This window comes from Cyprinodon tularosa, unplaced genomic scaffold (assembly GCF_016077235.1).
Source record: "Cyprinodon tularosa strain WSP-4 unplaced genomic scaffold, ASM1607723v1 ctg130, whole genome shotgun sequence".
Classification (NCBI taxonomy): domain Eukaryota; kingdom Metazoa; phylum Chordata; class Actinopteri; order Cyprinodontiformes; family Cyprinodontidae; genus Cyprinodon; species Cyprinodon tularosa.
This window is the reverse complement of record NW_024038115.1, coordinates 21,511-36,467: the sequence shown is the minus strand read 5'-3', so window position 1 is coordinate 36,467 and position 14,957 is coordinate 21,511. Positions and strand designations below refer to the sequence as shown.

General features: G+C 36.6%; 1 protein-coding gene across 1 annotated transcript in view; it reads right to left on the bottom strand.

The window, feature by feature from the left end:
- Positions 1-3,920, bottom strand: part of gpat2 (glycerol-3-phosphate acyltransferase 2, mitochondrial) — a 70,992-nt gene extending 67,072 nt beyond the window's left edge. The window contains exons 1-2 of the mRNA XM_038277200.1: positions 3,820-3,920; positions 1,095-1,202 (exon numbers count right to left, since the gene is read on the bottom strand). Of these exons, the coding sequence (XP_038133128.1) occupies positions 1,095-1,202; positions 3,820-3,894 (183 nt within the window). The 5' untranslated portion in view covers positions 3,895-3,920. The remainder of the gene's footprint in view (positions 1-1,094; positions 1,203-3,819) is intronic.
- Between the last annotated feature and the right edge of the window lie 11,037 nt (positions 3,921-14,957).

Here is a 14,957-nt window from a genome sequence, read left to right as displayed (position 1 = left end):
AAAGAAAGGTAAGAGAAACATACGAGTTATAAACTTAGTTTACTCACATTGTATAGAATCTGAACTTTTACAGTTTTATATCCTTGACAAAGACATGAAAAAATTGCTACCTTCTCATAGTTCTACCTGCATCTAAAACTTTGCCATGAACACAACTAAGTTGGTAATAAATAATGTTTTCAATCGGTAAAGCAGACATTTTTGTCTGTGTGAAGCATTTTTCTTCTCTCTCATGACTTTTCCGCTGGTTTTGTGGCATACTTCTCCACATTTTACAAAAATGCTGTACCAGCATCGGCATTAACTAGAAATGCCGGCAGTGCTCGTTCAGGCTCGCGCAGTGTCCGCAGAGCCCAATAACTCAGCCTTTAGAAACTGCAGCAACCAATGGCAGACCGTTACCAGGCGCCCCTACAGAAAAGCCAGCTACTAGTGCTTGAATTCAGATAGTGTATGAAGCACTTAAATGTGACATTACTGCAGACCTTAAATACTAAGTAAAAGCTCAGCAATATAACAGTACTAAAAAGCACTGATCAGTATGCAGATGCTTTCTCAGGATGGATCAATTTATCCCCCAAAACAATTTAAGGAGCTGATACTGCAGGGACCTTAAGTCTATTTTGGTTACTTAATGTAATAATTGCCTGACTGCATGGGGCACCTATAGACTAAGTGTAAAGGATTAAACCTTCAGTCAAAGCTGCTCAGAAACTTACTGAACATGGGAAAAGAAAAACTGAGATGGTGACGACTCAGCAAAATAAATGTACTCCATTTTAGCACATAGTAAACTTTACCTATTCAATTTTAATACTCCTTTAAAATCTGCAACAAGGGAGTATTACAAATGCTAAACGGACTTCACATAACATGCCTGGATTTATTCAAATGGGGACCGTTTGCAACGTCAATTATGACCCACGTTTTAATGCTGATGGTTAAACATCACATTGTAAAAAGCCAGCATACTTGGTCATCTACACACAAGTTAAATTTAGGGTTGTTTTTTATGTCAGCAGTCTAGTTTTCCACCTTAAATGTTGTCTCCTTTTTGTGTCTTACTTTGATGCATTTATGGATGATGGACTCACCAGGCTGTCTGGTGTGCACTGGTGGCAGCACTGACCCATAAAGGGTCTGAGCATGCCCAGACGGGAGGGGACAGTCACCTTTTTCTTGATCTTCAATTCCCATGACAACTGCAAGGTAGAGGGACACAAATATATCACACAAACAGACTAGAGGTCCACACAGATACATGTACGAGTTTAACTGATAGGGGCTTTAAAAAAGGAAAACATTCTCTTAAAGATCTGATTTCAGCAAATAAAACTTCCTTTTCAGGGTTACATAATACTGCTACATCTAAATAAAGTAATTTATACTCATCTCATCCCAGAAACTTTATTTTAATATCTAGTCATTTTTTCTTTAGCTTTAAAATATATTTTTTTATGCTCTTGATTTACACTGTGTTCAATGAACCATTAAAAAAACAAAAACTATTCTATGTATCTCCATTTACTAGGATTGTAATAGTTCACAAAAGTAATGGTAGACAAATCTATTTTTTTTTCAATGTATAAAAAATGAGTTGTTATATCCTAAAAAATAAAAAGTGGCGAGTTTGAAATTGACTTGAGATTTAGAAGAGATTTTTCAGTTTAATAGCATAAGGAGGCAAATCGGACTGCTACATTTAGAGAATAATCATTCCTTTTTTATCGGTTTCTGCAATTGTACATTTTTTGGAAGTCTGAAGTTTGAACCTACAATATGGCCACCACTCCAACATGAACAATAATAAAAATTCAAGGAAGTCAAAGTTTTTACAATTTTGAAAAATAAATTAAAATTGGCTATAAAGTTTTAATCCCTTTAAAGTTATTTTGATATTTAGACAACGTAAATGTCTTATCTGTTCCATACTTTTGAATGCTTCTAACACCTTGTTTTCTAAGTAACCACTGCAGCAAGACAGTCTTCAATTCTGTGCTGTTTATTTCTGTTCAGCTGCATACTAACTGACCAAACTGCTGTCCAATCTGCAGCTCTGCTGCCTGTGATAGCAGCTGCTGTGCTTACAATGTGATGTTGCACTGAAAAACTGATCTAAGAATAATTGTAAAAAATTCTTAAAATAAGTATTTGACCTTAGTTTGAGTAGGCAAAAGAGACGATCTGTCAAAGGAATGAGTATTTTTGCCCTTAGAGTGATTAAATATTAAGCATTTAAAATAAGACAATTTAGTTGTTTTATCTCCTTTTGGGAAATTGTCTTACCTGCTTGAAACAAGTGAAATAGACTTATTTCATGAAAAATGGACTTGTATTTTTTTCGCAGTATACAGTATCCGATCAGTTTGGGTCACTTTCATAGGTGTGTGGCTTTTAATGTGATTGTGAAAGAACCAAATCAAATAAATTAGTGAAATATTCCCACTAAAACTGAGTCCTTCTGTTTTGCTATGATCACTGGGTATAGTGTAAAAAAGAAATAAAACATGCTAAAAAAAACATTTTATGAGGTATAATGCTTTGGGTCTGTTTCTCTTACAAATAGGAACCTTGTTGTATCCTAAGCAACGGGACTAATATGTTGCCCTTACCATGAAATTATCAATCTAGCTGTTAATATGCTTTCTGTAGATTATCAAAAACAATTTAAGACCAAAATTATTTATCTGATCTTCTACCATGACATTCTCAGTGGCCAGACTTAAATAAAAACAAAAACAAAAAAACAATCCTGATAGAGTAGAAGAAAACACCCTGGAATATGGATCATCAGGAGATTTTTAACAAAGCGGAATGGTGAATTTTCTCCTTTTATCCAAAGATACAGATAGCAAAAGATGTTGGGAAATAATCAAATATCATTTTTTTTTTGTGCCCTCAGCATTGTGAGGATAACAATATTCATCATCTGGCTTGTAGCAGCCATGACTCTCCTGCTCTCTATTGGTCTATAAAAAGCAGCTTTCTGCTTCAGGCCTTGCCTTTTGCCAGCAGGTCTGTGGTAAGCCGACCATTCTTTAAGCAATGCGTTAACCCAAGCTCTTTAAGAGTCCCATTTACTTCCGTTGGTTTATTTTATCACCATGTCAGCAAGAAATATGTAGCATTACAAAAAGATCAGTATTGATCCCTTTGAGAATCAATAATACAAATAGTATTTTAAATGAATAAGTTATTCTTTGAACAAGCAAAAATGTGTAATTTCTAATGATTAACCAAGGTCTGGGTATTTTCTGCAATCTGACTCCTTGTCAATTGTATTTTTAGTATGATAAATACATATGCTTATTATCTTGCTTTGTGTGTGGCATTACAGTGGATGGCTTGGAGTTACAGGGATGAGCTAATGAATCTCCTGAAATCAATGACTGAAAAGACAAAGATGGGTTCCAGAAGATTCAGTCAAAGGCAAAAAAGGCCAGAATTAAGACAAGACACTATAGCAGTGACAAAGCTTTCATTTCAATAACAATAAATTCAACTGCCAAAGTAATTCTGAGGAAAATGCATAAAGGAAGGAAGGAGGAGGAGAAACAGTGAATAATTTAAGTGTGTAGGCAAAGTTTTGTATTCATGCAGTATTTAGTAATCCTTTGAAAATTCTGTTCATTTTCTGATGGCTCGACATGAGTCACTGATGCATCACATTCTGTGATTTGGTAAACATCAAACAGAATTAAGCACAGGGGGCCGAGCGTGTTCTCTAGTGATTGTGAAGAACAAAGCGTTTGAGATTAGCGCGCACAGGGTAAGAGACAGGGGGACAGTGGGAGAGAAGTATGCAAGCAGAGCTCTTACAGCAGGTCTTTTCTGCTGAATTGGTGAAAGGCTTGTGTCGTTGTTTGTCCCGTCCTCCTTCTCCTCAAACATCATGAAGCCCCTGAAGATGTTTTGCCAGAAACCTATCAAAAATACAAAAGACAAATTATAAATTATGTGCCATCATGTCTGATACTAAGAGGTACATTTAGAATATGACTACTATGACATTTTTTAAGGGCATACAAATGTAGTTGCCTTAAAATGAGAGAAGCATTTCAGAGAACGAAACCCCTCCAAATCAAGTCAATGAAAAAAACAAATCCAAGCTTAGTGTGGAATTTTACCATTTCATTTAACACTCATGTAAATGTTTTCCAGTCTTTCTATAAGTACTTACTGTCACAGTTTCAGCAAATAAGCAGACCTACCCTCTAAGTCGATTACAAGTTTAGAAAAAAACCGGCAGTGTTGATCAGAGGTTTACATACATCCATTCGTACGGATCAGAAAGAAACAACTCTGTTGATTTTCTTAAATAAAAATTTTGATAAAAAAATTATTGGCAATAAAATTTCCAGCATTAATATGTTGGACATTTGACCGCTATTCTAAGCAAAAAAATGAAAAGACTTCTAAACTAGATGGACACAAGGAATGTTCCTGGAAGTAAATCACAATCTTTAAATATTCTGTATATATTCGACAAAAAAACTTTGCCAATATACCTGCGTTGATCTATTTATCAAAAAAGAAAAACTTATGATGCATGTTTGGGGTTGCATGTTTATCTTACCACTCTTACCTGTCATGTCCCACACTTTATGTCAGTTTTTAAATGTCAGTCTTGTATATTTCTTGTATATTTGTATATTGCAGAGAGTAAACGTAATTTCATTTCCCTTGTATGTCTTGCACATATGTAGAAAATGACAATAAAAGCTGACTTGACTTGACTTAGGATATTGCCAAATCACCTACTGTAATTGGTTTCAAGCTTCATTGACTCAGTGGTTTAAGAAATGACTGGATCAACAGAAAGTTGCCCTTCATATCATTACATCTAGGGCTGCAAATAACAATTATTTTGCAAAGTGATTCATTGTTATTTTTTCAATTAGTTGTTTAAAAATCAGACAGCTACAGGTTGCTTAAAGAAAATTAAAAGCAAATCCTCTTTGCCTCCACTGCAATCAAAGTTTTTGACCAGAAGGCACTTTGGTTACCTTCACAAGCACCAATGACTGTAAGCTGAGCATAAAGGTATTCAAAGTGAACTTTTCTGTGCATGGTAGTTTGACCTTTGATCCAGTTCTTCATTTGGGCCCTGGTTAATGGTTATACTATGAGCCATTTCTAATCCTTCCTGTTACCTAAAGTTGATAGTTTAGGTTAGTCTAAAACTTCCCCACCATTGAGTTTTCCATCAAGATGAATCATCTCTAACGCTTGGCTTTAGGAACTGGCTGATTTATTACATTAAAAATTTTTTAAGCTTTTTTAAAGTCACAAAATACCAATAAACAATCCCAATTAGGGTATTTGTACTAACTCTGACAACAGGTGGCTACCTGGATTATGCTAAAAGCTTGACTATAGCTTCAAAAAGTAAGTTAGAAGTGACTGATTGACTTTATCTATATTTACTTGTTACAGTAAATTTCCCCACCTTCAAAGAAGAAGCTGCCAAAGGAAGAAAAAAAGTGCATGGGGTATATACAGTGCATCCAAATTAAAATAATTTAACACTCATGGAAATGTTTTCAAGTCTTTCTATAAGACTGGAAAACTAATATTTTTTATATATGTCAGCTGAATTCTCTTATTTAGCTGGATTATTATACAGTGTTATTGCACAGGGTAATTACTTGGGTATTTATATAGATTGGTATTTATATATATAGCTATTACACTGGGTATCAAATATAAAGTATTAAATATTAATTGCACATTATACATTGCTCAAGTTACTGCCGTTGTAGTGTCGCATTGTAAAGTCTGATAGCAGTAGAGATCAATGACCAGCGGTAGCACTCCTTTTTACAAACAAGGTTTAAAAATCTTTCACAAAAGGAGCTGTTCAGCTCCTCTACAGTCTGGTGCAGGGCGTGAAAGGTGTTGTCCATGATAGATGTAAGCTTGGACAGCACCCTCCTCTAAGTCACTTCATCCACTGAGTCCAGAGTAAAGCCTAGGACAGAAAAGGCCTTTCTCACCAGTTTTTTCAGTCTTTTTCTGTCCCGCTCTGTGCTGCCAGGGGCTCAGCAGACGACAACGTAGAGGAGGGCTGATGCCACCAGAGTGTCATGGAAGGTTTTAAGCAGGGGCCTGCTCACTCCAAAGGATCTCACGTTTCTCAGGAGGTGGAGGCAAAACTGGCCCTTCTTAAACAGGGCATCTGTGTTATGAGTTCAGCCCAGTTTATTATTGATGTGAACACCCACGTATTTGAAACTCTTCCCAGTTTCTATATCCTGCCAATGGGGATGTTCACGGGGGAGTGAGGTGGGGGTCTTCTCCTGAAGTCGATCACCATCTCCTTGGTCTTACTGGTGTAAAGACACAGGTGGTTCTTCCACCAGTCCACAAAGTTCATGATGAGTGATTGATACTCCAGCACGTCCCCCTCAAAAACACAGCTTACAAAGGCCGAGTCATCTGACAACTTCTGATTTAGCTGAGTAAGCGTATAACAATTAATGAACTGCTGTGATAAAAAAAAAAATATATATAATATAAACACTAACTAAAAGCCAAAAAGTTTGTTCAAGCTGCTGAGGAACATGTACGCTTCTGACCCACACTAATCTTTAAACAAAGACAAAGCAGTTCATGATTCTGCCCTCATTGCACTGGTTTGTCATTTTAATAAAATCGTATTAAATATTTAGTTTTAAAACCTCGGTGCCCACTCATGTATGCAGGCAGATATAAAACTGGGATATATCTGTTGTGAAGATTTAAGAGGTGGAGGGCAGCTTTGCTCAGAGTCATTCAGGTGCAGCATGATGTTCATCAGTGGAGTAGAAATCACTACAACTCTAGATACATCATTTAGTTTCTCAGCCACTGGAATATGCATTACTGAAAAGTGGTCAAAACCTAAAATATTCAGAACTAAACAAATTATCGAATATATGGAAATTGCTGTGCTGGTCTTCAAATGAGGAATCAGAAAAATATTAAGGTAGTTTTAATGCAGATCAAGAGGAAGTCTACAAACAGGGAAATACGCCTCATCAAAAGCCCCCATCCTGTAAGGAATAGCCTTTGGGTTTTTTCACCAGAACAAAAGGATGAAGATGTGTCCTGATGCTGTCAACCTTTTTAAATATGTCTTCATCCATCAGATTCAGGAAACTCATTTGCTTCAGGAGACACTCCCTTTGCATCTCTGACTCTCACTCTGTTGATCCCACTCTGCCCCATTAACTTTGCTAATTAAAACTTAAGCTGCCCCCATGGGGAGATGCTCCATTTCAACTAGCTTCAAGTTCCCACATTCATTAGCAAGTCCGGTGGGAATATAGACTTTGAGAAGAGGTTTACCAGATTCTGGGAGACTTCACAGGTATAGAAGATAAAACAAGGGCAAAACAGCAGAGGTAAAGCAGGGGGTAAGGGGCGTAAAAACTGTAATTAAAAAGCTGAAGAATAATCAAGGGGCCCAATAAAACATAGCCAAGATAGAACACAAGACCACATGAAAAATGATAAAGACAGAAGTATGAAGGGACTATGAGGGTAGCAAACTAAAACATAAGGTTGATCTTTTTATGTGACATATCACTGTTTAATCACAAAAACTTAAATTATTTCATTTCGATAACATGTTTCTTTTAATTGGAGGTATTAATGTTTTGGAGCTGCTTAACAACTGTCCTAATGTTAATTTGCTATAGAATCAGTGAAGGGAGCTAAAGATTGGGGTAACAGCTAAAAGGGCTTTCGACTTTCAGGAATTGTAGCTCATCACAAAAGATGAACAAAACTGAACAAAATGCTTACTCGAGTGTCAAGGAAAGGTGCAACTTCTGTGATGCTAATTAAGATTTTACTATCTACTAAATAAAATGTTCTGAATGCTAAATTGACACTAATTTTACTAAATATGATTTCCTGAACTAATTTTGATGACTGCTTACTGCAGACTGACCTCTTGTTAAAATGATGAGATTATTGGAGTCCCTAAATGGTAAAAACATAGACCATGATAAGAGCCCAGGGATCTCTTGCATTAAAGAATGTACAGCCTTATTGCAAAAACTTTGAAGAAATAATAAGTTTGCAGTGCAAAAAAACCCCAACAGGGTGTGTACACTTGTCAATTCACACGTTACCTTGATGCACCCCAATTTATGTGGAATTGACTAAAGCTGCAAGTGATTTACACCCGCCTTTAAACAAATAGACAAAACAGAGGCTGATTCCAAATACAGCAAATCAACGTCCCTTCAACGTTCTTTGTATGACTGGTGAGAACTCTTGGTAGGAAATTAATCTGCTGGGCTGAATCCAGATGCCCTTTAGTCTTCTGGACAGTATTATGGTACTGAAACGCAGATGGATGATGCTTGTCAAATTGGGATTACAAAAAAATGCAAGTTACAAAAATACGGCGAAAGACCAAAGATCTCAATTACAGAAACCTAAACATAAAGGTGCACACTTTTGCATGTGTCACACACAGCACACTTGAAGCACTAACACAGTTTTGTTAATTTCTTTGAGGTGGGCTGGTCTATACGTCACAAATTAGATTATTCTTCGCAGCCCAGAGATGTCTGTAATAGCTGACCTGTAAATCAGCTCACAGGTTGTAAAAAAAAAAAAAGGAAGCATAGTAAGACGCTGAACTGGCTCCTTGCTACCCTCTTTGAAGCTGCTCAATACAAAAGCAGTTAATAAGCCAAACATCATCGTGGGGTAAGAGGTCAAACACCATCCCCAGTGTCAAGGCTACCCTTCTGCTACAATTATGCTAGCCTTAAAGCAGCTCCTTATAAGTTTTTTATAAGTGAGTTTTACTGGTTTGAGGTCTGTTCTTCAAAAGAAAAAGTTTGCATTGCAGCCCTGCATTTTTAAAATAGGTCATAAGATTGCGCAAATTGTTGCCCAATTAAATGCAATGTCAATTTTTGTATATGCCAAGTCGTGTTTAAGACTGAGTTTTTTGGTCTGAAAACCTTCTTCCTGCATGTCACCCCAGGGCCCATCTGACAAAGAATCACAAGATTAAAAGTAGTTCTTAGAGGCAACTTTTTGGAAAACTCTTAACATTTCTTTTTTTAATTTAATATTAAATTTTATTCACACAGCTTTTTTATGTTTAAGAGAGTGAACAAATGTTAGGAGTAGCAAAGACTTTCTAAACCTAAGAGTTTCTGAATCAGAGAAGACTATGGCAACAGAGAGAGGTGTATGGCTAATATCCACCTATACAGTAAAGTAGACGAGGATAAACCTTTTTCAACAGTCCAACTGTTATTTATATGAAGATAAGAAACTTCACCATCTCCATAGAGGGGGATTGATTTCAGCAGTTGGATGGGTTAAAGGTGCATCTATAGTTACATGATTTCCTCAAGAATAAATAAAAAGAAAAATATTTAATAATCATGAGTGCAAAGTAGGAAATGTAAAAAAAAATATAACATGGAGGGACTTCAATTGCCTTGAAAACTGCTACTCGCTCCAAATGATAAATAATTTAGAATTGGAATAAATGACAGATAAACAAAAAAAAATATATATATACAAGCTAAAATAAAATCACGTATACTCTTTATAGCCTACATGAAAGAAAGATGTAACAAAAAATGGAGAAAAGGTATCTCTACATGTTGATGTCAGCATCCATGACTTAAACGGACATCTAGAAATTTTGTGTGGTACCTTCTCTTCCCTGAGCTACTGCTCACACTGCACGACTAAATTGCAGGGTTTAGTCGTACAGTGTGAGCTCACAGCTCACGATGTATGTGGCGCTGTTCTGACTCGTCTATCCGGAAGCCAAACAAATAGAAGGGGAATATGAAGCTCACTATAGTGAAATGCGCTGCCTTGGCAATTTATGTTTTGTGCTGAAAGTCCTAAAAAGAAGAGGCGACGACATATTTGACAAAAAAAACATGGCTGAGCAAACGTGGCTACTACGGTCTGTCAATTTTACAGACAGAACTGCATTTCACTCATTGCACCCCCGCCATGCCGCTGTGTTTACATCTGAGAGGAAGAAGAAAAAGAGGAATTCTTGTTTGCACATGCCCACTGAGCGATTTGCCCATGACGGTCAGGAAAAAATCAAACATGTTGGATTTTCTCCTGACCTCACGATTCCTCATCGGGAGGTGGTCGGGAGAGGCTGATCGCCCCTCGTAACTCCCGTACAACACAGGACTCAGAATCAGGCTGAAAGTCAGCGCGATCAGAAATTCTCGCAAGACTGGTAAATCGCCCCGAAAATCGCACAGTGCACGTCCGGCTTAAGGTGATATTTACCTTTTCACCTTTATTTTGAGGTGTGCAAAGATAAGAGGGTAAAAATAGAGAAAAAACATGAGTTGTGATTTTACATGTTATGTAAATCACATGCATCCACCACGATTTAGATACTACATTTCTGTCCAAAGCCTTTCTTCTGACTTTCTTTTAGGAGTATCCAAAAAAACATCTTTGAAATAACTGCTAATTTGCAACCACACTGTAAATACCTGCAGTTCCAGAAGACAGTTCTTCAACACCCGTTCTAAATTGCTTCCATTGAGTTTGCATAAAGATTAGCTGTCATCTCCTGCATTAGTATTGCAACACTGAGAGATTAAGATATCTCTCTCAATGCCAGTTACCTAAGCTAAATCAAGTATCGATCAAGTGCTGGCAGCAACGTCCAAAAAAAATTAATCATCTATAGTTGAAAATGTATCCATGTAAGATTTGATGCAAATGTTCTCATACATAAATTAAAGTGTTTCAGCATCTCATTTTGCTTACACATTCTATGCTCCAGTTCCCCCCATTCCCGAGAAACTTGATGGAAACTAGATATCTTAATTAAACATTATTCAACAATGTGATGAATAGAACTCAATTTAAGTTTTTTAAAGCTTAAGTGTAATTCAGAGGATTTAAGGACTTGCAGAAAAATACAGCAGAATGAAAACTCCTAATAAAACAGTTCCTCCTTCTTTTCTTTATAGAGGGTAGAAGAAACCACTGTTGCAGCAAAAAAAAAAAAAAAACAAACGAGGAAGGTTTAAATCCCTTAGTAATTCTGTTCTGGTGTTTGGTTATCATCCTATGATATATGCCACTGTGGCATGGCAGCAAAGCATGGTGTACTGTAAAAGAAGATTATTTTCAGTCTGTACTAATAAATCTATCACAGCATTGTTTTAAGTACAGAGAGCCAATATTTTGAAACAAAATACTAAATAATCCTCTGAAAGTCATGCTTGCTCTAATGTCTATTAGGGCTAACATTTTTCATGTCTTATCATTTTTTATTTTATTTTTTTTATCTGAAAGTCAATCAATCAATACCACCGCAGCCAGGTATTTAACAGTCGCTGCAGAGAAGTAAATCTACACAGCTGTGGTAGCAATAGAACCCAGCAGATACTGATAGAGGGACCTTACAGGTGTATTATATGATTGCATTATGACTAATCAGTTTCTCACCCTACCACAAGGTTTCTAATGTCCCTGTAGACTTAAAGGAAAGTTAATCTTTAAATTCATGAAACCAATGACTCCTTAAATCAATGTACTGGCACCTTGTTTCTCATCAATAGTTTTCTAAATTGTATTTGTGGTCTATATGGCCCTGACTGGTCTTGTGCATGTCAGAGCAAATTATCAGGTGTTTGGTGTTTACACGACTCAAACCAATGGGGAGGTGGCCTTTATTGTCTTTGCTTCTAAATTCTGCCTTTAAATCTTAAGAATGTATTGGTGTCTTTATACTTAGTCTCATTTTTGTTTGTTTTTACTTTTTCCTTTAAAGTAATCTTTTAAGAAAGTCACAGTTTTGTTGTATAACAATATGTTTCTTTCTTTTTAAAAAGATCATCTGATTATGGACTTCATAATCAAGCTATAAACATCATTCTCATGATTACTTTACCCTCGAGACCCATCAACCCCCTCTTGATCAAAAAGCTCAGGAGATTAGGCCTCAGGAGCCTGAGGCACGAAAATATACCACCTTTCATCTCCCTCACCTTTTATAGGGGCACAGCCAAACCATCTTGGCAATGTTGCATCCTATAACTTGATACAAATACTGCAGTGGAAAGAGTTTTTAACCTGAGAGACATTTTTGTAGGGTGATATTGAAGAAAAAAAGTCTCTACTTTAGAAAGGAGTTACTTTAACCTTTAATCTCCAGCCACTTGTTATATGATAAACATTCATTGAAAAGCCAACACTAAAGCTATGGCCATAAAAAAAAGTCTCCTATCTGCACCTAAGGCCAAGGAGAATTTTTAGAACACAAAGGAAATAAACTCAACATGCTGGCCATAAATTATCCAAACAACCAACATTTATAGCCAAAAACTAATGTATTTTAAATGCTCAGTTTATTTTCTTATTGTTGGATTGTTGGTGTTTCATTGTTGCTGACATTTAAATGGTATTAGCTGCTGAATTGTTTTATGCTTTATTATTCCATGCTGTGCTGAGCATATGGAATTAAAGCCTCTGCAAGAAGCACATTCATGCAAATAAACTCAAACCTAAATTACTCCGCATAAAAAATATCTTGAATGATTAAAGAGTTTATGTTCAGTCTTAACATATTAAAAGTGTTGTTTTAAGAAACATTTCACACTCCATTTATTTTCATTGAACTTTAAAGCTACATTTTTGTAGGGGTATGACTGTACAGTAAAGTTGAGCCTCTTCTATATACCGCACCAAAGTTCAGTTAATATAAAACATGTGATCCCGTGGAACAATTCAATACTGCCTTTGTGTGAAGCAACCTTCAATTGTAGAAGTCAGTTACAAGTGATCTGTTGTAAGAATTTGTGTCACCAGGCCTTTGTAATGTACATTTGCAGAAAGTTTCTAGTTGGTATTAATCCATTCCTCTGAACATCTTGCATAATGAGTTGTATTCTGAGACTGAGGTACTGAAAGAAATGTGTTTTATACATAATTAGGTTGTTTTTTGTCTGAATAAACTCAGAGGGGGAATAAAGGTGAAATCAAACTTGGTTTAAATTTTTTAATACAATTTGTTGCTCTTCTTTCTAAGATTGGGTTTCAGTATGTACTTAAACTTTCAAACAGAAAGTTAGGGTACTGCATCTTGCTAAATGTAAAAGGCCATTGGCAAAACCATGAACAAGTCTCCTCAGCTTGATTTTGAGTTATGCAAAAATACTGACAGAGCCTAGTCTAAGAGTTCCAGTAGTTTCAAACTTTTAAAAATCCAAAAAGAATGAAAGAATATTTGATTATTTGAATGTAGGCACTTAGCAAAGGGGGAGGAGAAAACAGGCTTCAAACTTTCTATAGAATATCAAAGAAAGTCATGTGGGTGCTAGCAGATAGTATCAATTTAAATAACCTTGCTCCAATACTACCCCCAAGCAGTGCTTGTCAACAGGAGTACGCCTGCAGCGTGTTTTTCCACTAAAATTTTATGTGTGACTCGAAATCCAGACCTCTGTTGGTTAAAAAAAAAAAAATTCCATTGATAATTCCATTGATAAGTTTTTTATTGTCTATTTTGCAAAACAAAGAAATTCAATAAAGGAGCAGGCAGAAATCAATTACTCAACAGGAGATACAATATGCTCAGACAGCAGTTTTTGATCAATGTGCGTGTGTAATAAGAATGCAGGTATAAATAGAGGTATGGGGCAATACATGTTTAAATGGGTCTTAATCTACAGAGACTGGCGACGCACTTAATATATACCCATCAATTGTTATGTCTGAAAACCCTTGAATAGACCCAGGGAAAGAAAATACGGCAAACAATTGCAAATGCATAAATAAAGAAGAAAAATAATCAATATGTATGAAGAGAGTGAATGGAGCAGTAGCCAAACAAGTAGTTTCCATCTGATTCTTAGGAAAACCTGAGATAGATTCGATTAATTTATTAGTTTTTCCTAAATTCTTTCCAGTGTGAAAAAACAATGTAATTAATGATTCTGAGTAATAAAAGGCTTTGATAACTTTTAAAGTATCTTTTAATTTTATAAAGGTTTTAAAGAGCCAAGGAACTTACATAGGGAATAAAAAAAGAGATAGAGCATGTGCATAAAATAGTGATTCATTTCTACAAAGTATTTGCTTGTGGCCACAACTTAGATATAAAGTGCGCACAAAATACTAAAGCAATCCTCGAACACAACGCACCTTCTATAAAGGAGGTACAAAACAACACGATGCACAGGGATAGCTTGATCAAGCTTTTATTTAGACTTAAGTGGAGCTACAAAGAGTGTTGGGAACTGGGTTGGTTCCACCTTGTGGGTTTTTTCCTGCATGCCTGCCATTTCACCTTTGTCCTCTAGAGGGCGACTTTAAGCTGCACCTGGAGGGGCGCGCCTGTCCTGCAGCACCTCTTTGAAAACAAACTCAATGTCAAAGGTGAAAAATGTGTGTTCTATCAGCCAGCAGTCTCTTTCCTGGGTTCCATCCTTAAGGGCGGAAAGGTAAGCTGCTGTTTTGAACTGGCCCTTCCCAGCGACATGGAAGCAACACAACTCTAGCTAAACAGCACTGCCTCTAGCCGCTCTAACCTCTACCAAAACAGCATTTGTTTGGATTCCAGAATTCGATTGAGCTTTCAAACAGCTTAAGCACCTTTTTGCTAACGCCCCAGTTCTCATCCAACCTAATCCCAAGAAGCAATTCATTGAGGAGGTAGACGCTTCTGACTCTGGTGAAAGGGCCATCCTGTCTTAGATTTCTGACCTGAATAAAATTCACCCATGATCGAGAGCTGCTAGCCATAGAACTCGCATTGGAGGAGTGGCGACATTGGCTGGAGGGAGAAGAGCATCCTGTACTGGTCTGGACAGATCTCAAAAACGTCTCCTACATTTAATCTGCTTAACGACTGAACCCGTCAGTCCCACTGGTCACTGTTTTTCCCTTACTTTAACTTGTCTATCTCCTACAGGGCTGGCTCCAGAAACATTAAATGCTCTATC